Here is a 13,507-nt window from a genome sequence, read left to right as displayed (position 1 = left end):
GTAGTTTCCTCGAAAGAAAGATATTAAGATGACCTTTGCCTAGTCAGGGAGATCAAGGAGGTGATAGAGAAGAATAGTCACACTGGGGCCACAGGAGACAGAGAAATGGGTCACAGTCAGGAGAGGGAAGGGGAAGAGTCAGCTACTAGAGAGTACCCCTGTGGCTGTACCCCTTGACAATATGTACTCCTGTTTGAGTACTGTTGGGGGGGGGGCACAGCCTACCTGCATCAAGTGGCAGTGGCCGTGCCTCTGGCACTGAGTCAGACCCTGTGGTTCAGAAGTGTAGGGTAGGGAAGAGGAAGGCAGTAGTGATAGGGAACTCTATAGTTAGGGGGGTCAGACAGGCGATTCTGTGGACACAGGAAAGAAACTCGATGGTACATTGCCTCCTAGGTGCCAAGGTCTGGGATGTTTCAGAGTGCGTCCACAATATCCTGCGGTGGGAGGGAGGACAGCCAGAGGTTGTGGTACATATTCGTACATAGGCAGGAAAAGGGAAGAGGTCCTGAAAAAAGAGTACAGGAGTTAGGAAGGAAGTTGAGAAGGAGGACCGTAAATGTAGTACTGTAATCTTGGGATTATTTCCTGTGCCACGCAACAGTAGGAATAGATTAGAATGAGGTGGAAAATAAATGCGTGGTTGAGGGACTGGAGCAGGAGGCAGGAATTCTGATTTCTGGGCTGACAAGTGGCAGATGGAGTTCAACCTAGTTGAGTGTGAAGTGGTTCATTTTGGTAGGTCAAATATGATGGCAGAATACAGTATTAATGGTAAGACTCTTGGCAGTGTGGAGGATCAGAGGGATCTTGGGGTCCGAGTCCATAGGTCGCTCGAAGCAGCGGTGCAGGTTGACTCTATGGTTAAGAAGGCGTAAGGTGTATTGGCCTTCATTAATCGTGGAATTGAATTTAGGAGCCGAGAGGTAATGTTGTAGCCATGTAGGACCCTGGTCAGACTCCTCTTGGAATACTGTGCTCTGTTCTGGTTGCCTCACTACAGGAAGGATGTGGAAGCCATAGAAAGGGTGCAGAGGGGATTTACAAGGATGTTGCCTGGATTAGGGAGCATGCCTTATGAAAATAGGTTGAGTGAACTCCGCCTTCTCTCCTTGGAGCGAAAGAGGATGAGAGGTGACCTGAGAGAGTTGTACAAGATGATGAGAGGCATTGATCGTGTGGATAGACGGAGGCTCTTTCTCAGGGCTGAAATGGTTGCCACAAGAGGACACAGGTTTAAGGTGCTAGGGAGTAGGTACAGAGGAGATGTCAGGGCTAAGTTTTTACTCAGAGTGTGGTGAGTGTGTGGAATGGGCTGCCAGCAACGGTGGTGGAGGCGGATATGATAGGGTCTTTTAAGAGGCTTTTAAAGAGGTACATGGAGCTTAGTAAAATAGAGGGCTATAGGTAAGCCTAGAAATTTCTAAGGTAGGGACATGTTCGGCACAACACTGTGGGCTGAAGGGCCTGTATTGTGCTGTAGGTTTTCTATGTTTCTATAATACCATTTTATGGTCAGGAAGGGAATCCAGTATCTCCAAGAGCACATTGATGGTGTCAGTCTCAAAAGCTTTCAGAGCTGAAAATCCAATATGGATAAAATACTGAATCAGGTTCAAGAACAGTTGCTACCCCTCACCCATCAGCTTTTGAACAAAAAGGGATAACTACACTCATCTAAGGATTCTATATCTTGTTATTTCGTGCTTGTTATTTATTGCTATTTATTTATTATCTGAATTTGTACAGTTTGTTGACAGTGAGAGGATGTAAGGGGCAAGAGTGGGGAATTGATGGGGGGAGGGGGATTTTTTACCGGAGGTAAAATCAGTATTCATGCCGTCAGGTTGGAGGTTATCCAGACCGAATAGAAGGCATTCATCCTCCACCTTGAGGGTGGCTTCACCTTGGCACAAGAGGAGTTCAAGGACTGACATGTTGGAATGGGAATGGGAATTAAACTGTTTTGCCACCGGGAAGCTCGGCTTGTGGCGGATGGAGTGGAAGTGCGCTACCAAGCACAGCCCCAATTTACGAAGGGTCCCACCGAAGTAGGGGGAGCCACATCACGAGCAGTGGACGCAATAGTCGACCCCAGCAGATTCGCAGGTGCAGTGTGGCCTCACCTGGAAGGACTGTTTGGGGGCCCTGAGTGGAGGTGAGGTAAGAGGTGTATGGGCTGATGTAGCATTTAGGATGCTTCCAGGGATAAGTGCCTGGAGGGAGATTAGTGGGGAGAGACGAATGGACAAGGGTGTCACAGAGTGAGCGATTCCCGGCGGAAAGCAGAAAGGAGTGGGGAGGTAAAGGTACATTTCGGGTGGGATCCATTTAGAGATAGCAGAAGTTGTGGAGGATGATATAGTGGATGCGGAGGCTGATGGGGTGGTAGGTAAATCTACTGATAGCTCAGATATGAACTGTGAGCCCCATTGGTATTGTTTTAGATTGCCCATATTGCATGAGATACTTGTCCATGATTTTTCTGTTTCTAACTTAAAGGGAAAATTAATCTAGCCAAGCAAATTGCAATAAGATACATAAAGAAAATAGACTCTTTCCATCTCAGTGGGAAAATGCAAAAGATCAAACTTACTTTCTTCATCAAAAGGGACCGGGCGGCAATAGACGACCAGCTCCGACAACTCCAGTGCAATCTTCTTTCGCCTCTCCATTATTTTTCCTTCCTGCATCTGTTTCAAAGAGGAAAAAGTCTTCCACAACACAAACTACAGTGTTCCAAGTAGACCCATAGATGATAAAGGATAATTAATGCTGCTGATATTGGTTTTGACAGCTACCCCATTAGAGTAAAAACTAATTATCCTGTCTTATAGGATTTGATATTCTGGGAAACAGTTCACAACCTCTGCCCATTCTCCATTGCCCAAGTGCCAATCCTATTCACTGAGCCTCGACAGGTTACACAGCCTCAGAATTCAACACTTTGAGAGCTCGCAGTTCACCAATAATTTGCGAGCAGCCTCCTGTAAGCAAGGAAATATGGCTGACTCTTCCCCTGCCAAAGTTCAAGCACAATATCCTCCAGACAAGCTACAATTCCCAGGATTACCATATCCTAGTGAAATACCTGACCATTATAGTCAGTACCAAACACTATTTGCAGTCAGGTGCACAAGAGATTCTGCAGATGCTGGAAATATTGAGCAATGCACACAGACTGCTGGAGGAGCTCAGAAAATCAGGCAGTATCTATGAAGCAGAATATAAACAGATGAGATGAAGGGTTTCAGCCCAAAGTGTCTGCTGTTTATTCCTCTCCATAGATGCTGCCTGACTATTCACTATCAGATACATTCAGATCATTTTTAAGGAGGTCAATCACTTCGGCCTCAACTGCCAGGAACATGTCACTCCTGCACATTCCAGACCTTCTATCCTTCAGTCTTGCATGAGGACTGTTCATTTTAAATCCACTTTCTCCAATTCAGTGTCCTCATTTATGCCCTTCAATACATCTATGTTTCTTTAAGTACACAAATTGTGGTTTACATTCTGCAGTAAGGTGGCACTCACTATTTGAAAAGGCCATTTCAGATTAAGGCCCTACTAATGAGACAGATAAAGAGTCTCGATCCGAAATGTTGACTGTCCATTTCCCTCCATAGAGCTGAATTCCTTCAGCAGTTTTGTCTTTTCTTTTGCTCCGGATTCCAGCATCTGCAGTCGAGGGAGCTGACATCATGTCATGCAGAGTTCTTGGAGGACTGTGAGCCTGCAGGTGGTTACCAAACAAAGATTTTCCCATCACCCCTCACTTACCCTCGCATCTGCATTCTGTGCCGCTTCGCGGATCTTGGCAACCCAGTCATTCAGGTCCTCTTGACTATCTGCAGCCACGTCCAGCAGCTGTGCAGGGTGGGACATTTGTTGGGAGTTGATCGTGAACACATGCTGCTTGCTTCCCTTCCCTTCCTTCTGAATTACTGTCAAATAAATCTGAGAATGTTGAGATGGCGCAGGCAATTCCTCATCAGCAATTAACAAAATCTACGGTATGTTTAGAAAAAGGATGACTGGCTCCAGCCCTAACCTTACCTATCCAGTAGCACCTGTATATTTATTGGGATGGGTCAGTGGCACTGGTGAAGTAGTAAATGGGAGGGGGGGGAGAGGAGAGAGAAGAGAGAGAGGGAGGGGAGAAGAGAGAGAGAAAGGGGGGGGGAGAGAGAGATATGGGGAGTAATCAGATCTAATAAAGCAGAGAATCTTTGCCCTGGAATGACCATCAAATGACATTAAGAATTTAAGACCTTTATGAGGCAGAAAGAAAAGAAAAAATGAAGTCCTGATGAAGGGTCTTGGTCCAAAACGTTGACTATTTATTCATTTCCATAGATGCTGCCTCACCTGTTCAGTTCCTCCAGCATTTTGTGCGTTTTGCCTCAGATTGCCAGCATCTGCACATTCTCTTGTGTTTAAGAAAAACATGTTTCTTTGGAATCCGCATGGTAGCATTGGGCTTCCAATATTCCAGGTTTCACCAACATGATACAGGTTTGACCCTTCCAATAACTGAGAAGGTCTGCTCACTTAGATTGTTGGTGCAGCTTCCTGTTCCCACTCACTGGGGAATTAGCAGGTCTGGACAGAGTGCTGGCAAGTTTATGCAAATAGGGCTTAGCTATTCTAATGGGCCAGCATCCAAATTCCAGAGCTCCTCACTTTACATCCTACTCACACTTCAGTAGAATCACAGTTACGGAGTTAGCTTACAGCTTTCTGAGTGTGAGAAACCATAGATCTGTCTGGTTCTGCCACAGAGGAATTCATCCACCAAAACTTGTATTAAAATTTGTTAATCTGCTGCTATTATAATCACTTATAATTTATGTTTTATGTATGTGCAAGGATTACTATCTAACAAGAAGATTATAAATGCGAAACCCTATTTAGCATAGAGGGTTGTAGAACACTGCAGCACAGAAACAGGCCCATTAGCCCTTTGATCCCATGCTGAACCATTAATCTACCTAGTCCCATTGACTTGCACCCAGACCATAGCCCTCCATATCCCTCCTATCCACCTACCTATTCAAATTTTTCTTAAATGTTAAAATTGAACCTAATCCACACTTGCGCTGGCATCTCATTCCATACTGCCCCACCCTCAAAGTGAAGTAATTCCTTCTCAGGTTCCCTTTAAACATTTCACCTTTCAGCCTTAGCCCATGACCTTAGTTGTAGTCCCATACAACCTCAGTGGAAAAAGCCTGCTTGTATTTACCGCATCTATACCCCTCATAATTTTGTTATACTACTACCAAATTTCCTCTCGATCTTCTGAGTTCTAGGAAATAAATTCCTAACCTACTCAACCTTTCTCTATAACTCGGGTCCTCAGGTACCAGCAACATCCTTGTTAATTGCTTCTGTACTCTTTCAATCTTATTTACATCTTTCCTGTAGGTGGGTGACCAAAACTGCACACAGTACTCCAAATTAGAACTTACCAATATCTCATAGAACTTCAACATAACATCCTGATCCCTGTACTCAATATATTGATTTATAAAGACCAATGTGTCATAAACTTTCCTTATAACCTTATCTGCCAGTGATACCACTTTCAAGGGATTATGAATCTGTATTCCCAGATCCCACTGTTCCATCATACTCCTCAATGGCCTATCACTCCCTGTGCAAGACTAACTTTGGTTGGTTCTCCCAAAGGGCACACCTCACACTTGTCTGCAATAAATTCCATCTGCTATGCTTCAGCTGATTTTTCTAACTGGCCCAGATCCCACTGCAAGCTTTGATAGTCTTCCTCGCCATCCATGACACTCCCAGTCTTGATGCAGTTTAGCACATTATCACTGATACAGATGATAAGCAGCAACAGACACAGCACCGAACCCGCCAGCACCCACCAGTTCCAGAGGCAGCCATTTACTACCACTCTCGGGCTTCTCCCATAAAGTCAGTATCTAATCCAATTTACAACCTGATCTAGAATGCCTCATCTTTATTTCGGGTGTAAGATGGCGCTCTGAAACACAGCGACACCATACTGGCAGTAACTAAAATTACTAACTACACTGTTAACGATGATTGATCTTCCTGACCAATCTCCCATGTGGGACCTTGTCAAATGCCCTGCTAAAATCCAGGCAGACAACATTCACTGCCTTACCTTCATCCACGTTCCTGGCAACTTCCTAAAAAAAATCTTATCAGATTGGTTAGACGTGGCCTACCATACATAAAACCATGTTGACCATCTCTAATCAGTACCTGTCTATCCAAATACTTATATATCTGGTTCCTCAGAATACCTTCCAAAAACTTTCCACTACTGATCTCAGGCTCACCAGTGTATAATTTCCTGGCTTATTCTTAAAGCCTTCTGAAACAACAGAACATTAGCTATCCTCCAATCCTCTGGCACCTCATCTGTGGCTAAGATGTTTTTAATATCTCTGCTAGGAGCCCTGCAATTTCTACTCTAGCCTCCCGCAGGGTCTGAGGGAACATCTTGTCAGGCCCTGGGGATTTATCCACCCTGATTTGCCTCAAGACAGCAAATACCTCCTCCACTGTAATCTGTACAGGATCCATGCCTTTACTGTTCCTTTCCCTCACTCTGTGTCTGTCTCACACGGAAATACAGATGCAAAATCTCCATTTATGATTTCCCTTATTACTTTCAGCTCCACACCTCTTTTGTCCTTTGCTATCTTTTGCTCTTAATATATTTGTAGAAGCCCTTAGGACTAGTTCTGGTCTAAAATGGTGCTCTGAAACACAGTGACACCATACTGCCAGCAAACAAAACTACTAACTACACTGTTAATGACACTTTTTCTGGACAACTATCACTGCAATCAATAGCCTGTAACTTCCCTTTCGGAGCTGAGCTTTTGAACTACCTGCACGACCTGCCATTTTTGTAGTGTGAACTGAAGTCTCAATGGTGCAGGACGGTTGCTGCATGGCGTATACGGCCCAAATTGAGGTGGAGGGTGCCTGGACCCGAGAGCAAGGAATAGGCCAATGTTGGCCATTGCTGGAACAGACTTGGAACTGATTCAAAGCAGCAGATCCAAGGCAGAGTCAAGGCAGCAAGGCCTGGGCTCAATAGTGAGGAACGAGCTGACATTTGACGGATTTAAGTACCGCACCAGTTTGGAAAGGTTGTGTACAGGCCGAATCAATACGCTGTCACGTGCAGGCGATGGGACCCAGATGTGAGAGAGTATCGAAGTGGCAGGACCCTGCTCTGAGAGTGGTGAATAAGCCGATGTTTGGCTGATTTAAGAGGCGGGCCAGATTGAAAAGTTCAGGGTGTCAGGGCCGGAGATGAGGGACGACCTGGTGATCACCTTGTTGCTTGGCAAGGTTTACCCATCTCTGCGTTGAACTAAGGTTATGGTCTTCATGAGCTAAAGCCTCAAGTCCCCACACTAATACTGTCCACTCACACAATGGCCGCTCCCGTAATGGTCACTCCACTTAAACTATCTTCTTTTTATTGGATTTTGCCAAATAAATACAATCCGATGTCTTCTCGGGAACTATGGTGCACAAAATGTGCTGACTGATCCCGTTCGCTTCTTTTAAACTCACTCTCCCTCTGTGCAATTCAATGTCTCCTCAGAAACAGTGGCATACAAAATACATGCATAACTAGTTTCCTATTTTCCTGAAATACTGCTTATATTAAATCCTATCTATGGAATTTAGTGAAGCAGCTGGCTAAGTTTTCAACAGCTCTTTTAAACTCATCAGGAACGATAAAATTTCATAGGACCATTTCACCTCATACTGAGTTCTATTCCAATTCATATATCATCCCAGCATGAATTAACTTGTTTTTTTCTTCATTTTCAAGGGAAAAAAATTCGGAGTAACCTGACCTATCAGCATCTCCATCTCAAGGACTGCAGCTGTCAAACTCAATGTTTCATCTCACACCCATGCCCAACCATACAGTCAAGAGAACTCAGAAGTGCACAGTAAAATGATTTTGCCTGCATATATCAAAAACCAGTAACATTAATAGAAATGTTTGCACTAGCTTTTCTTTCAAGAGCTGATTGATTATTTTAACAGACACAGTTGTTACAGTACCTGATAGATGTTAATAGATCAAAAACTGGCCTGTAAGAGAAATATCAGCAGCATATTTTTGGATCAGTATAAACACAATAGGCTGAATCAGGTAACTCATTCATCAGGTAACTGAAAAAGTAGTGATGTGGTGTTTGACCCACTGTATGAGAATGCAGGTTCTAGTTTAGGCCATAAGACATAAGAATGGAATGAGGCCATTCAGCCCATCAAGTCAGCTCCACAACTTGATCACGGTTGATTTATTTTTCCTCTCAACCCCATTCTTCCACATTCTTCCCATAAGCTTTGATTCCTTACTAATCAAGAACCTATCAACCTCTGCTTTAAATATACCCAAAGCATGTTTCTCTGGCCTGCTCATTTTTCCAGTGGTCTAGCCATTTAAATCCACCGTTTGATTTGATGCAAGAAGTAAGGTCTGTTTTCCTTTCCCTTCGTTTGGACATATAAAAAGGTGAGATTGATTACAAAGACGCTCCCCAGTTTTCTTTCACCCTGTCTGCTACATGAGACAAAGAATTGGAAGGATTATGTGAACAGTCTCACAAAAGGTTTGCATAAATTACAGTTTTGATATAAAAAGGCCTTTGGGTGATTTCAGAACATTCTTTATTTCTTTAAATGTCCTGTTAAAGAATACGTTCTGTCTGATGATCTATTTTATTTCTGTAAAGTTTCAGTCTCTTGACACTTGTTGGTCTATGCTCATCTTATATTTGATGCACGTATAGAGCTCATTAACTCACTAAGCCTCAGGAACTTTATTTGAAATTTGCTTCCATATCCCCTCTGGCTCTATAACTCCTCTTAAGAAATTGGTTAAAGGATAGCCATCACATCACCCCTGTCATACCCCAGCCACTTGCATGTACCAGCCTCTCCCTGTACAATGACTTACAACCCCTGAATGTGCGTGCGCCTGATCTTAGAAGCTGGATTTTCCTTGGAATACAAATGAGAAAATATTTCCAGAAGCAATTTGAACTCTAAAGCTGAGCACAGGCAGCGCTCTATCAGAGGTAGCAAACCTTTTAGAAAGCATGAGCAGAAACTGGTAATAATATTCCAAAATATTCTCTCGTGCATTGTGGTATTTTATGCGGAAAAAAATCATTGATTAATGATTTGGTAACATTAATTATGGACTTATTTTTAAGGAAAAATGATGAGTCCTATTGCTTATTTACTTGTATTTATTATTTTACTATTAATAAAAGCAGCTTGAAATAAATGAAGCTTTTTAGAAACTCTCCTCAAATATTATTAATATTAATCTTTTAAAAAGACAATTGAAAAATATAATTTCTAAGTAATATTGTTAATGTATCCAGTTAAGATCTAAATACTGTTGTGTATACTAAGTCGATGAGTATTTCAATCTAATATCACATGTTCTCACAACCATCCAGCTGGCGCCAAGCTAACATGACACATTTCATGTGAAAACTTCTCATTGCTCTTTTGGGTTTAAATAAAATCTTTCACTGCTTCATTTGGCAGTAAAGATAATTGTTATTTATCTTTTTAATATGGGTGGGTTTAAAGAATTGAGCGGCAGCACTGTGTATCATGAGCCAACAAAAGTTTTTGTCTATGCTGCAAGTTCACCAACCTGTCCAACACTTGCCTCCTGCTTTAACTTTATACTTATGATTGTGAGACTAAGCAGAGCTCCAGTTACATATGTAAGTTTGCTGACGACACCACTATCTTTGGCCGAATGAAAACTTGTGATAAATCAGCATATAGTAGGGAGATTGAAAATCTGGCTGAGTGGAGCTACAACAATTTCTCACTCAATGTCAGCAAGACCAAGGAAATGATTATTGACCTCAAGGAGAGGAAAATGAAGGTTCATGAGCCAGTCCTCATCGGGGGATCGGAGGTGTAGAGGGTCAACTTCCTCGGAGTAATCATTTCAGAGGATCAGTCCTGGGACCAGTACATAAGTGCCATTACAATAAAAGATACAGCAGCACCTCTACTTTCTTAAACGTTTGCAAAGATCCAGCATGTCATCTAAAACTTTGACAAGCTTCTATAGATTTGGTGGAGAGTATGTTGACGGGTTGCATCACAGCCTAGTATGGAAACACTAATGCCCTTGAATGGAAAAGCCAATAAAATGTAGTGGATACAACACATTCCATCATGGGTAAGTTGTTTTTGCTTTTTTATCCTGTGATATTATATCCAGACCGTTATTATGAATTGTCCTGTCTGCAATATTGGATCGATGATAATATAAATTGTAGGACTCTGACTCTCAAATGTATCAGGCCAGAATGTATAGTAAGGTATCGTGTTATTATGAGCTTGTATTTTAAAGCAACTTTGCCACTTGATTGTGCCTGTGTAAGTAGTCAGATTGAGTTAAACTGCTGCAGGATCTTGTAATGTGTTGGGATAGCTTCTCTTTGCATCTTCTGCATTTATTGCCTTGAATTTGTTTGTCTTCTATTATGAATTTTTGTAACTTTCTGTGTTAACATCCTGGTCCTGTATTGCCACAAGGAACCCCTCTGTTTCTGTGAAGAGGTCTCCAACTCTGAGCCAGACATTCGATGCTTCCTTGTCGTCATCTAGTCTGCTTAGATCATGGGGATGCTTTCCATGGAGGGTCATGGTCTTCCATTGGTTAACTTTTTCTTCAAGAATGATAATTACTTCATTTCTCTGGGTTATGCTTTCACTTAAGTTTAGTGGTGTGTACTTCTTGTCAGAATTGCATATGCTCACGAGTGCTGAATCCTGTTTTCATGGATGAAAATGTATCCTCAGAAGGTTTATCTGACAGTTGTGTCAATTTTTAATGTCTATTATTTCTCATCCTCCATTTGTCCAGGGTAATGTTAATTGAAACGTGTTTGAGTATATACAGAGTTTTCTAAAATTAGTCATTTCAGTTCTTGATTTTCTTTGTAAATTTTCCAGATCAGTTTTGGACCAAGATATTATGTCAAAAGTATATGTTAATATGGATATAGTGAAAATGTTTATAGTTATATTTTTACTATTGAGCTCTGTCTGGCAGATCCCCTTAAGCCTTTAAATAAATTCTATTGAAAAATTTTCCCTTATTCACACTGTGATCTATTTCCTTTGCATGTTGACATCCCAGATACTTACAGTATATGTTTCATATTCATCCATTTGTTGTAATGTATCCTGCTGTTCTGTTTTATATTCTACTAGCTCTATTGTACCTGTCTTTATGATTAATGTTCTACACTTATCTAGTCTAAAGTTCATGTTTATATCTTTAGAAAATAGTTCTACTATTTAAATTAATTGTGTTAGCTTTACTAACGAAGGAGCATATAATTTCAAGTTGTCCATGTATAAAAGGTGTGTCAAGGTATAATTCATTTAGTTGCTTCTGATTTGATAACCTATTTATGTCCAACTCATTCAATTTGATAGTGAGTTTAAAGCTGGACAAAACCATAGTGGGCTTAGATTGAGAGCCGCCTTGAAAAATGCCTTGGTTTATTATGTTATCAGTGGTTGTTTTCTCTTTTGGTTGTAATAGAAAGTAGTTATTATAGTACACCAATGCTTCATCAGATGTAGGAATGTCACGAGTATTGGGGGTAGTTTATGTACAATATGAACTTCTATTAACCATGAGTGTGGGACAGAATAAATGCTTTTTGATAGTCAATATAACAACATGAAAGATTTCTGCTTTTCCACCTGGCTTGATTTAGAATTACAAAACCTATTATCAGTTGTTCTTTACATCCTTTCATACCCTTATGGCATCCTTTCTGTATATTGTGGTTGAGTGAGTGGTGATTAGTTGTTAGATCCATTATGTTACAATTTTATATATAGTTTGTAAACAAGTAATAGGGTGATATTTTGATGAGTCATTTGTCATTTCTCCTTCAAGTAAGAGATATGTTTTACCTTCTGTAAAAAAATTTGGGCACTTTTCAGAATTTTTAAGGAAATTGTTGATACGTATTAATAGGCATGGATGAAGGCAAGTACATTTTAAACCAATAATTATGATTATTACCATTGATGGTACTTTTCCAGTTGTGGGTATTTTTATATATCCACTTATAGCATATCCATTGTAACATCATGTGTTTGCATGTCTTCAATTATGTGAGTGCATTCTCGTCTGTTTGTTTGTTTATTTCTTGTTTGGTCTTAGATTAGATCAAAACTTCATTATCTCTATGTTTGTTGGTAATTCTATGCTAAGGTTGGTGACATTTCAGTGCTTTGAATGTAGTTTCAATGTTCTGTATAAACCTTTTAAATTGTCCCCCAACTGAAAATCCTGTTTTCTTCATCTTAACACATTTTATGTATCTATTAAGTCTGGCTTTGTATGCAACAAGCTTTTGTTTTAGTGTATCTACAATCTTTACAATGTTTTTGTTAGGTTGATTGTATCATGTATAGACTTTGTACTTCCTTCGTATTTCTTTAGCTTTTCTCTTAACTTTCCTGCTTGGGTTATTCATTTTATACTCTGCTCTTAAGGTTTCAATTTTGTTTCTTATTCTCTTCTTCTCATTTCATTACTCAGTTTTGAGTTTCTATCAATGAGTGCCTCTATTCTGGAGCCATTGGACTGCACTGTTGATAATGTTGCACTGTATGTTATTCTGTGTAGTTCTTCAATTGTTTCAAGTTTTCCTAAATATTGTGGTAATATGATATCGTTGAGTGTATTAACAATTTTTGCAAATTTTGATGGCAGGTTTTGTTTTACTACATAGGGTCTTTTTGTTCAGTCAGTGCCTTGTGTTCTGTTAGTGTGATGTTAAAGATTAGGATAATTTTGACTGTAAGCTTGGCTTCATCATCAGCACTCTGGGGAGGCTCTACATCTGTGTTGTTGCTATTACTGTCTTATTATATTTTTATTATCTTTTTTTCTTTATTTTCTGTATCTGCACAAAAATTGTTGTCTTTTGCATATTGGTTATTTGTCCTGTTGGGAGCAAGCTTCTTTGATTCTGTTGTGTTCTTATATCTACTTTGAATGCCCATAAGAAAATGTATCTCAGGGTTGTATGTAATGATATATATGTACTTTTATAATAAATATACTTTGAATTTAATTCAGAGTAGGTTGTGAACTTAATCTTCTGACTCAGCTGTAGTGTGCTACCATAGAACCAAGTTGAAAAGAAAATGGACAAATCCCTAAACTGTTACTGTGAGGAATAGTTCATGGGAATTGTAGTAAACTACATTTCTGGGGCATGGTAAGGAGAGTTCAACTGTTACATACCTGAATGCCAGTTCTACTTTGACATAGATGTTTACAACACAGCAAGACAGTATTTAATTTTTAAAATGTTGTTTGTTTCTTTTCTTTGGGTATGTAACAATTTATTTATATGTGCATTAAGTTTCTTTATTCATTATTTTAGTACAGCCATAC

At 40.4% G+C, this 13,507-nt stretch overlaps 1 protein-coding gene across 2 annotated transcripts in view; it reads right to left on the bottom strand.

The window, feature by feature from the left end:
- The window catches only part of LOC132396783 (1-phosphatidylinositol 4,5-bisphosphate phosphodiesterase gamma-1-like), a 256,980-nt gene that overhangs the window by 29,810 nt on the left and 213,663 nt on the right, over window positions 1–13,507 (bottom strand). For both annotated transcript variants that reach the window (XM_059974696.1, XM_059974691.1), the window contains 2 exons: window positions 3,784–3,947; window positions 2,597–2,693 (listed from right to left, as the gene is read on the bottom strand). In XM_059974696.1, the coding sequence (XP_059830679.1) occupies window positions 2,597–2,693; window positions 3,784–3,947 (261 nt within the window). The remainder of the gene's footprint in view (window positions 1–2,596; window positions 2,694–3,783; window positions 3,948–13,507) is intronic.

The sequence above is a fragment of the Hypanus sabinus genome, chromosome 1, assembly GCF_030144855.1.
Source record: "Hypanus sabinus isolate sHypSab1 chromosome 1, sHypSab1.hap1, whole genome shotgun sequence".
Lineage (NCBI taxonomy): Eukaryota > Metazoa > Chordata > Chondrichthyes > Myliobatiformes > Dasyatidae > Hypanus > Hypanus sabinus.
This window is presented reverse-complemented; position numbering and strand designations above follow the sequence as displayed.